Source organism: Mizuhopecten yessoensis, unplaced genomic scaffold (assembly GCF_002113885.1).
Source record: "Mizuhopecten yessoensis strain PY_sf001 unplaced genomic scaffold, ASM211388v2 scaffold4711, whole genome shotgun sequence".
NCBI lineage: Eukaryota > Metazoa > Mollusca > Bivalvia > Pectinida > Pectinidae > Mizuhopecten > Mizuhopecten yessoensis.
The window spans coordinates 96,515-108,466 of record NW_018405683.1 but is presented as its reverse complement, the minus strand read 5'-3'; the positions used below and the strand labels follow the sequence as shown (position 1 = coordinate 108,466).

The following is an 11,952-nucleotide window of genomic DNA, read 5'->3' as shown; positions in this document are numbered from 1 at the left end:
GTTTGAACCATTGTTGTCAGATTAACTTATTATTGTGTAAATGTACTCAACGACATGATTATGTTTGTACATCAGTTAGGACCTAGGCCTCGGACTGTATGGGTGTGTTTTTGGTACTCCAGAAATCGCCTTCCTAGAGCAAGTTATTCTAATAACTGATATAATTGATATTTGGACCATATTCATCATCTCCACCATTTTTTACTTCTAAATAAGATAACAACAACCCCTCAAAAGTGTCGTGTTATTAAGATGTTATATTTTCAAGGTTAGTGATTAGTCAATAGCCACACTAAGTACACGTGATAGAGGCAATATATGTATCCAACTGTCTCAGCTGATATAAAATACAAACACCTTGATTCAATAATGGATTTAATCTCCACTATTTATAGTCAACTAGGTGTGAATGTGTATACATGTAATCAACACTAGAAAAACCTATGTGACCAATGCTGACAGCACTGTACAGGAACCACCTTTAAACATGTGCACAATTATGAAATCATAGGGATGTTAGCAGGTGGGCATGTGTGTACCTGAGGTTAATACATGTCCTCCAAATTAATAGCGGTATACGTCCTAAGCTCTGGCTAATAGATTGACCTCCAAACACAAATTCATTCAAGTTCAAATATTTTATTTCTGTCTCGCCTGTTGTAACATACAGTATTAAAACAACTGAAACAATTCAGTTTATCAGTCAAACTACATACATAATAAAACCACTCATTAAATATTGAGTTATGAGAGACTATATACCAATATACACAAACAGGTTTTCAGTATAGATAGATACAATTTCTAATGCAATATACAATGATTCATCACCTCATGATCATCACTACCATACCATTCACACATATTGGTCACTGCTAGTACAATGTCATCACTAGACACATATTGATAAAGAAAGAGTACATGATTAAGATTGGCTCTATTTTTACAGAGATACTTAAAATATTCATATAGTTTTTTAAAAACTGAACTCCAAAGACAAATACAATATCTATGTAGCTACATTTATATATGACATTTAAAATTTGAACAAAATTACACAACTGCAAATGTACATACCTCTTGTTACATTTAATAGCATATATATATACATTGTAGTACAACATGACATATATAACCTTATCTATATATACAATTGCGCTTTCTTTTTAGTATTTCTTAGCAGGTTTTGGCTGTAATTCTACTAAGTTTACTGTTGCCAAGAATCCCAATAAGCTTATCTGAATCGGTAGGACTTTCAAACGTACTAACCATGCTCCTTGCTCTTGCAAACATCTTCGTTCTAAGATCCTTATACAGGTTACATTCAAATAAAAGACGCGACTCTGATTCAACCACATTATTACAATTAAAAAAAAAAGGTTCTTTCTATTTCAGGTACTCTCTCATAGCGGTCAGTTTCTATACGAATAGGTGCAACACCACTCCTGAAGTTAGTTAAATTACTTCTGTGTGATTTTGGTATATTCATATATACATGTAAATACTTTTCAATTTGGAAAGACGATTTAAAGCGACTGTATGTTCACTATTTGCGCTATATCTACTGCACACTCAATTAACATCTGATTTCCATTTTTCTGCGAACAGTTGGTATCCTTTGTTAAAACTGTCAGTTAACAGTGATTTAACGTCTTTATTCACAACGTCAATATAACTATCAATATCTAACATTTGAGGACTTTCCCTGATAAAAAAAAAAAAAATACCAGTTCTTACGTCTATTCGTACTCAGGGTTTTTTGACCACTTAAAAAATCTTACTGTTCAGTCTATTATCCGACATATTACACAGACGGTTATAATACCTAAATACAGCTGAACACTGACGAAGACTGACCGATGTCTATCCCATCTCACCCACACTGGCTGCATTAGTATATCGACCTACTCCCAAATAGTATCTACAAGCTCTATTCTGAACTGCTGCTATACACGAATAATGTATGTTGCCCCAGATGGCAGCACCATGGCTAATTACCGCTGACACTGTGCTGTCATAGGTTTTTGTATGTACTAAACACAACAGATTCATCCAACTATTGTTTATGATAGCATTTAGTGTCCAATCAGGTAAATGGTCAGGGCTCACCTTGTCTTTGTTTTTACCTTACTCTACCTGAGCTAATTAAAACAATAACACTATGGAATGTCATCTTCTGACTTGTTCTTAAAGATAAAAATCAGTATATCTTACACTGTCGGAATAGGTTACTGACTGAATCGTTAATTTAAGGTTCAAAGGGAGTCTCAGATCAGCAACTCGAAACATAACATACATATATTAAGTACAGTAATAGCTTCCAACCCTATAGCTTCATTAACATCCATGTTAGGAGATTTCATACACTTTAAATATTTTAGAGAAATCTTAAATTAGAAATTAAAAAAATATACATAAAAATTATTTCAACATCAAATTAAATACTGAAGAACAAAGTAGCCTCAAGATTTGTTAATGACACTATAACAAAACATACACCCTCTGTAACAAGCGAGGCAATTAGTACATTATTAAATTCTTGCATTTGTGTCAATGTTGTCTCATTTGAATGAAAAAAAAATACAAATACTGGTATATGATATATATTTAAAATGGAAAGTTTTGGCAATTATAGGAATAAAAGGGTCTTCTTCAGTCAATTTCAAGTAAACGTAGATTCAGCTGGGGAAAACATTGATTACTTGTGTCAAGAATAAGCATATATACATAGTTGAATTGCATGTACCAGTATATGTGTGCAATTAATCTAATAATGCAAGGATTTGTTTTTGACAATTATATTATAGAATTAGAATTAATGTTCATGGAAAAGTTAGGATCTTCTTATATCAGTTTTCAATATGAAAAAGAGCAGAACGTAAGATTTACTAGGAAAAACAGAGGGAGAATGTAAATATAAATGCAAAACAAAATGTAAAAATTGAAACAAATCTGAATGAAAAATTTAGTTGTGCTATTTATATTCTATAGTGTAGTGGTTAACAAACTGACCCAGATTCAAATCCTGGTGGAAATAATAGCACAACTTGAAATTCAGATACAAGTACACACTTCAAACATGAATAAACATAAACAACGAAATTATATATAACTACTCCATAAATTTCCTATGATTTGGTGCCTTTCATATAGACATTTAAACAACAACTGGACATTATAACTTCTTGGTAGGCAGTGAGTGTTACATTTATGATTTGTGAACTTTAAATAGAAAATATTTTTTTTAAGTTATCAAAGTCTTGGTGTGGACTTCTTGTGATTGCCTTTTGTCAATCATGGTTACCACATCTTTCTAAAACCACCAACTCAATTTCAATCAATTTTGCAGGAAGGTTCCATTGTCAAAGGCAAACAAAATGTATGAATACATGATTAGAACAATTATCCCCGCGTTTTCCTACCTTTAACTGTCTTGTATCACCGACTTTTTTTCAATATGATATATGGCAATGACGTTGTTGATCAAATATTCATATACATTTTTTTGGTGGATTTGATAACGATTTTAAACCAAAAGTGATATTATCTAGCTGTCCGACTTCATCTTGTGAAACTGCCCTATTGCTATTTTGAGTGCTACAATAAACATGGTATGTGGTTTATGGTTTCGGATTCACCACAGTTTGAACAATCTGGATTTATCTCCTTTTTATGCGTCTAATGTTATGTCCTAATTTGGTATATCCCAATCTGAGTCTGGTAAGGACGATATCTTCTGTTTTATTTTGTCTCTAAAGCTGTGTTTTACTTTTAACATTTTCATCGATCGCTCTAAGCCAATTATTTGAAAGTTTTGACCAACTTTCTTGTCATATCAGTTGTGTCTTGGTGTTGACAATACTGACAACTTCAGATATGCTTAAGCCTACGTTAAGATGTATAACACTGACCCTAAAGATTCCTTTGCGAGTGTATCCGCTCTCTCATTTCCTAGTATGCTTAAGTGCGATGGTATCCATTCGAGTTTAAGATTAATCCCCAACTTCTTTATGGTTGTGATCATTCTCAGGAGTGATTTGGGTCTACTGCTATTACCTGATGTTTTTGACTGAAGTGAGCTGAGCGAGTCCGAAAGGGTAACAAACTCGGTTGAATTTATTATGATTTTTCATAACGCGACTCATATCAATATATACTGTAGTACTAGAAAAATACATTTAGAAAGACCAATACCAATTGATACATGGTCATTACGGAACAGATGAAGAAAGAAGAATGGTCCAACGCGCGACTTACACTCTGCCAGGTTAGAAATACACGGCGCCGGTCATTGCCAGCCGACACAGCAGCATGGTGTGTGATATCATCCGTCTCGGTTATATCGCGATTCACCCGCTCCGTCATTTGGGACATGTTTTCTGGTGGTTGTCCTGTGAGTATGTCTCCATGACGGAGGCTCATCCGTATGGTAAATCGTCGAAGACGCTCAGGTATTATAATAGTGTTACTTCTATGATAAAATAGCAGGGATACAGTTGTCATCGCGCATAGTACGGCGGTGTTAATGAGATGCATAAAGAGGATAACGTTTAGGAAGGGAGTTTCTGAGGACGATGGAGGTAACTGATCCATGATGATAGTCATGAAGATTTCCACAGCGAGAAAAACAGTGATGGAGTAGCTTGCCTTCTCTCCACACTCAGCTGGAAGGTAAAACACAAACACGTTCATAATCATCTGGATGAAAATGGGGAAGATTAGATTCAAAAGTAAAACAGATGGTCGACGTGACAACTGCATGGATAACTCAGCATACCTAGATGCGGCAACTCCTGGAATAAGCAAATTCGCGGTTAATTCTACCGCGCCAACATCCCATGGTCCGCTATCTCCTTTTCTCTTATCATAAACATGTAACGGGACGGAGATCACTTCGCCAATACTGTAGCCTACATGGCTTATATTCAGGTGACAAGTGTGAGAGTCGAATGGATATTGTCTGAGGGATGGTTGACACGTGCTCTCGAAATAAGTAGCGAATGTCAACGACGCAAAGCCTTCAGAGGTGTATTGAACAAGAAGCATGTCCTTTTCTTTGATTAGGAAGCCGAAGTTGTCTGAAGATGGGTTCAGCAGTACCATTTGCGGAACCCACACGTCGAGGTGGGGTAGGTTTATCACTGTGATGTTGTCGTATTCTTCACTGACCCAACGTATGAATTCATCCGTCCACTGCAGCGTGAAGGTAAGGTGTGTTCCTAAAACACCTTCCAGGATGTTGAACCCTTCCACCATATGGAAATATACATCTATATAAACCAACAGCGTATCATTTTGATATCGAAGCGGACGATTAGACTTTGTATAGTTCTGCAAAAGGTTCAGTTTTAAACGTGCCAAATTCTGATATGACTGCCCAGTTACGTTTGAACACATAAGGAACAAGATGATAACACGTAGTACAATCATGATTACTGATGGGTCACCTTGTTTCTCCTCAGACGCTCACTGATGGGTCACCTTGTTTCTCCTCAGACGCTCACTGATGGGTCACCTTGTTTCTCCTCAGACGCTCAGTGATGGGTCACCTTGTTTCTCCTCAGACGCTCACTGATGGGTCACCTTGTTTCTCCTCAGACGCTCACTGATGGGTCACCTTATTTATCCTCAGACGCGCACTGATGGGTCACCTTGTTTCTCCTCAGACGCTCACTGATGGCCCAGTGCTCGAGACCGTCTCCTCCAGCAGATCCGATGTGACTGTTTGACTAATGAAATAATGTGACTTAAAACGATGTTCTACATCCAATCACTGTGCTGTAATCATTTATCCTCGTGTTGTCGGTTTCCGCGCACTTAAGAAGCAGTCGCAAGTTCGTACTTGACTGACGGATGACTGTCATAGATATGTGCACAATCTTCTAGTGGAAACATAACACTAGCAACGTAAAACTGTATGTAAATGAATAAGAACAAATATTTTTGAACGAATTTCATTTGCCGTCTCCGTTTTGATTCAGTACTCGAATACACTAAAAAGAAAATGATCTTTGGTCATCTAATTAATCATCAATTCTTTCAAAATCACTCATTTTTATTGATTTTTCAATATGTCAACTTAAACGAATTCATATTACTTAATAAATTTATTTTATTTTATTTGTTAAGTTATATTTATATTTGCTCTGCATCCTTCCATTGCAATGCAATTATAGGGTACATGTCTTTATGAGACTATAAATACACTTGCTATTATTATGTCATCAATCTCATTTGTGATGTCATCAATTTCATTGTTGTCAACACCTAATTTGCTGTTCAAAGAACTGTTTGAAATATCTAAATAAAGCATAACTACTCTATCAAAATGTCAATATAAATAATAAATAATTTAGCAAATATTGTTATGGTCATAGAACACACATTTCGTTATTTTCTGATACAGGAATATAACAAATATACATGTACATATATCAATTATGAACGTTCTTTAAAAAAAAAAAGGATCTATCCTATTTTATGTCATCATATTATGGTGACATTATAGGGGAGACTAGGGCAAGCTCGGCCCCGGAGTAAGTCTACTGGCCGGAGCAGTTCGTCCCATTCAACATGTAAAAAAAGCGTGAAGTTGGCGGGAAACCAATTAGGGTCAGGTAAAATAAAAACAAGGTGATCACTGACCTGACATTGCTGACATTGACAATACTAGAGGATTAATCCCCTATTGTTTAGGGTAGAGAAATCAGTGGTGTTTAGGCAACAGCTATTGGAATTGATGGCTAGGGGAAGCCACAGAAAACCGTGGTTCAACTTTTCAATGAGAAATTCACATTTGAAATGGAGGGAAAATCTTTAAATATATTTGGTATTTGGGTCAGATTAATTTTGAACACAGAAAAAAGGGCATTGTCCTATAGGTACGTGACGATCGTATTAGGGCGAGTAATTCGTGCGATTTGGTATTGTCGTGAATTTGGAGTGTTGTCACACACCGTCACAACATATAGTTGAGAACTGCTCTCAGGTCCAAAAATATATATAAGAATATGAGGAGGAAAATCACTCATGTGTTGAGACCGCGCCGAGATGTTACATCGATGTTGTCGGCGCGGTCAGCGGTCGAAGGGAGATAACTCTCCCCAAACTTCACCACACACTTCTCCGTTTTTTGAAGGCCCCCTCTTAAGGTTTGAAGCTGCTGTTGATGAATCATTGATGAGGTGGTCATTTTTGGAGTAGCAGATCCTCTGGTGTTGTTCAAGATGCTGGAGATGATTGTTCTCTGATGAAGTTGAACAAGGTCGGGTCACACCGATATGGAACCCTTAGCAGGAGCACAGTTTCACCCTGCCTAGTAGAGTGGAAGTTCAGGCCCATCCTGTAGATCTAATACTGATGGGGGGCTTAACTTAACTCTGCCCTCTTACAGGACCGTTACGAATATAACCTTTCAGGCGGGGCACTGACATACCGTGCCCTCGCCAGGTATGTCACCTGGAATACTATGTCTTTTGTTTAAAAAAAAGGGCAAGAATGTCCTCCACTTGTATGCTGACTGTGACAGGGTGTTGATAATCGCTCAAAGGGCCGATCTCTCACTGTTTCTGGAGACGATTGAGCAGAAATCTCTGTCTTTAGAGGCTCGGAGGCTGCCTGAGAGGCAGAGAACCGTCTCTTTCTGAACCTCCGTATTGTTAGCAGACTTAACTTAATTAAAAACTGTCTCCCAACTGTACAATGTGATCCCATTTACCTAGGTCACAAAAAATACACAGGGATTTTTACTGTCCTTGATCTTATAACTAAACCGAAGCACACAGCAGTGCCGTGTAATTTATCTACTGTGGAGCTATTGCCTAGCCACACCAGTATAGTCAACTTTTAGGGTGCTCTAAGCTGCCTAGCTGTGCCGGTGAGTACCCCACCTGAGTGGGTTACAGCGCTATATGATTGCTCCGCGTCAGTCGATCGACATGGACCAGGCTTCGATTATGGAATTCCTCCGTCCTTGGCGGTTTTTCCCGTCATAGCCTTGGGATCGCTTCCCCCAAACAGTTCCCTGGTCCCTGCGAACGCGTTCTCTCGCGTTTGATAGATTCCAACAGCCAACGGCACTGAAGATGATATTATTTCGACATGCATTTGAGTATCTTTTTCCAGTTTGGTTCTGGTAGACGTGATAAAGAACGATCTTAGTCACAGGTTAGACCATCATTGACGAAATGGATCTGTGGGATACCCACTGTGATTCCCATACTTGTTCTGCTGTCCTCCATTGGCTAGCCCACACACCGCATGTAACCCCTGGTCACACATTTCATCATCCACAGGTGGATTGAAACATTCAATGATTGAGGGAACACAAGTTTCCGTTTCCTTCTCCCCGTGAAATGGAAACGAGGCAGATGTTGGTTTTACCTCCTCACCGTCTTCAAAAGTGAGCCAAAATGTAAGTGGTACATGTATATGCTTATTTTGTTGAGTACCAGGAGTACGGGCCTTGTATGTTAGTGGTACCATACTGTCCTCGTCCTCCTCAAACTGTTCACAGTTAGCTTCCGCCGGGTCACTGTTTAAATAATTCAATGACTCTATTGAGACCATCACTGGCCTCTGGCCCTCCCTGTGTACTTCATCCATCTCGTAATAGACAGGAGCTTCCCTGGGAAGTTGAGGGATGGCCTCTATGGCTCGGTAACCCTGTTGTCCCCGGAGGTAATCTGGCCTTTCCCATGAACCATATCTGCTGTATTACAGCTTCGAGCTTCTCTGTGGAGATGGCAGATGACCTCTACAGGTTCTTTACCTCCAATTTTCTGTCCTTCCTTCATTATGACGGACTTGACAGTTTCATTCATCACTCTCATTATGGCTTGTTGGCCATCGGGAAGCACTACCGAACCGGCGATGATCATGAATCATCCAGGATGTTGTGTGGGTTGAATCCTGGACATAACCCCATTGGGTTTAGCCCAGGCCACCGGACAGTGTCATATTGTGTTTGGCGGTATTTTTACGTTTTGACCTACCTTGACAGCGGACGGTGTCCTTTGCTCCGCCACCTGCGGTGTAATAGGTATTACCTGATTACTAATAAACCGGACGCCTGCATCTAAGTCGATGACACAGTTGTTCCTTAACAGGAAATCTACCCCCAACAACATGTCGTCCGTGATGGGGGCCTCACATACGGTCCAAGGTACTTCCGTGTTTCCTATTCCGATCTGCAGGTCTTTCATTTCCCGTACTATTTCCACATTGCCGGTAAAACCTCGGAGCCTCACTCGTTTTCCAGGCTCCAGAGGTCCCTCGAGCTCATCCACCAATTCCTGTTTCTACAACAGCCTGTACCGTGTTCCATTCAAAGTGAGGGGTATGGTGATACTACTGCCATGTTACGGCACGATTTCTCAACCGGGTGAAAAATCGTGCAAAATTGTTTCGTTCGCGACACGATTTCACACCCTGCACATATTTTTCACCCGGCTGTGAAATGGTGGAATACATATGGGCATAGGCGACAGGATTTATCACCCTGCACGATTTCTCAACCCAGCTATATATCTCAATTGGGGTAGTGTCTGACGTTGTTCATTTGGGGTGTTTGATCTATTCGAATAAATTTGATTTTACAACAATAACCAAACTGTTTCTCTACTTTTCAAAATCATCTTTTCTCTGTTAAAAAACTCCAATCCATCCATCAGTTAAATTAGGAAGAATTGTTTGCTATAGGAATAACAATAGCATCAAAAGTGAAGCGATAACTCCATACTGAGTACACACGCATTCAGTGAGGTACAAAAAATGCGCGATAGTTTTCACTTTACCTCGTTTTGTTGACGTCCTCTTGCACGTATAGCATTAACATCATACGAAGTATCTGGATGTACATCGATTCAATGCAGAACTATTGCACACAGTATTTCGCCTAAGCGAAGTCTTATTGTGACTTGGGCATTGGCAGGAGACATCTTTAACTTTTTTTCTATTGAGAATTTTAACTTTACTACTTTATTATAAAAAGGCATATTTTCAATTTGCCAGCGGAAGGAAATGAATCAAATAAAAATAATTAAGAATATGGAGTGACTTCTTATAGCACATTCAAAAAGTGATTGTTCTCAGAACCAACAACCAATTTACTTAATTGAAGTATAATAAAATGGACAATGGATAAACGCTTAGCTCTGAGAATGTCCTGCAGGTACATATGTAGGATGTTGATTACTACGAATCCGAAATAAGCCTGGAAAATCTACATATGAGCGTGGAATGGGGAATATAAGCTATTGTTTAGATTGGCAAACCGAATTGATTAAAACACGAAGTCAGATTTTATCTAGTCTTATTAAATAAAGGTACTGTTAGAAAAAAACGTACCCCCAAAATAAAGACTTTCTTTCATTCATTCGACAGTTTACATATGCTACTTAATTTGTTTCAATCCCTTGTTTTTTCTGACCTCATCTCTCAGTGTTGGAATAGAGCGAGCTTCTTTAAACGTGCTTAAGTGTACATGTAAAAGATGAGCTAACATGATATTAGATGACGGGATGTTCAATGTACAGCATACCTAATACTGATTGATTGATTTATCATTTTTTTTCATTCATTCACCTTTGAAATACGCAGAAGTAGTCTTCAAATATCTTAACATATTCAATTAGACTATGAAAAAATATTGTTGCTCGATTACGTGGTATGTAAGTATCAATAATACGTGTGTCCAACTTGTTCATACACACCTGGAACGCACACGCGTGCAGCATACAGGCACTCACTCACGCGCGGAAATACGATACACGTGCGCGTACCTTCTGAAACACATTCAAACGCAATCCAGTTCACTTAAATTGTGAGAGAATTAACGCTTCTTAAATAGCAATATATGTTTTGTTATTCATTATTTATTTATTTTCGAATCAGAAAAACTGATTTTGTTTGAATTCCACTGGAGATATTCGAAGCATAGAAACATTTTTTCACCATAATTTGCGGGCGATATACCGTATATATATAGATAATATGTAAGTCATATCTAACACAAGACATAGTTAACAATAATGGCAAGATTCCAATGGCCAGGGTAACTTAAGGAACAAAGAACACGAACTTTTTACACAACATGAGCTTACTCATACATTTCATTTTTTTTCATAAATTATAACAATATCTGGTTGTAACAAAAAAAATATACCACCATCGCCAAAAATCATGATACCGGGTAATATGCCTACTCCTAACACGATTTCTCACCCGGGTGAGTGAGAAATCTTGTCGGGGTGAGAAATCGTGTTACGAACGCAGCAGTTTCAGCACGATTTCTCACCCGGGTGAGAAATCGTGTCGGGGTGAGAAATCGTGCCGTAACATGCCATCAAAGATTGCCAGTTTCACCTCTCTTACTAGAACCCTACCCCAAATTACTTTAAATGTGAAGAAATCATTAATATTAGAAAGTAGAGAAAACTTACAGTCAAAAGAAGTATGTGTCTGTGTCCAAATCAAAATGTCTGCTGTCTCACAAAATCTTTACAAAACTGACACAAAGAAATCCCGCCAAAAGTGACCAAATATAAAAACAGAAATCTATACAAAATATTTGACCAACGAAAAATGTATATAAACCATTTTCAATTCAATTTATTCCCAAATGCACATTGCATATAGGCGTACAGAAATATACATATTGATAAATACTTTACAAATAGCTTGTACAATGGCGTAGAACATATGCAATTGATTCAATTCCATACATAATAATTATAAATTCATGAAATAGCCATAAGTTGGGGAAAACTTTAAGCTTTTCCTAAGGTAACTTAGCGAACTCTTATGAAGCATAATTTAGTTGTTTATGAAATAATACAAATAAAGCCTTAATCTAACCAAATTTCTAGGAAATAACAAAACTTCAAAGTCAATCATACAACCTCAACATGAAGGTAGAACGAGTACTATATATTATATAATGAAATGAGATTA

General features: G+C 37.8%; 1 protein-coding gene across 1 annotated transcript; it reads right to left on the bottom strand.

The window, feature by feature from the left end:
* Positions 1–629: 629 nt before the first annotated feature.
* LOC110449618 (acetylcholine receptor subunit alpha-like) lies at positions 630–5,763 on the bottom strand. Its single transcript, XM_021496595.1, has 2 exons — positions 5,482–5,763; positions 630–5,447 (listed from the first exon to the last, which is right to left on the bottom strand). Exon 2 carries the CDS (start codon positions 5,428–5,430, stop codon positions 4,165–4,167), a length of 1,266 nt encoding a protein of 421 aa, XP_021352270.1. The 5' UTR covers positions 5,431–5,447; positions 5,482–5,763; the 3' UTR covers positions 630–4,164.
* Between the last annotated feature and the right edge of the window lie 6,189 nt (positions 5,764–11,952).

Excerpts from the sequence above, each read along its gene's own strand:
- LOC110449618 (XM_021496595.1), bottom strand. The coding sequence starts at position 5,430 with ATGATTGTACTACGTGTTATCATCTTGTTCCTTATGTGTTCAAACGTA.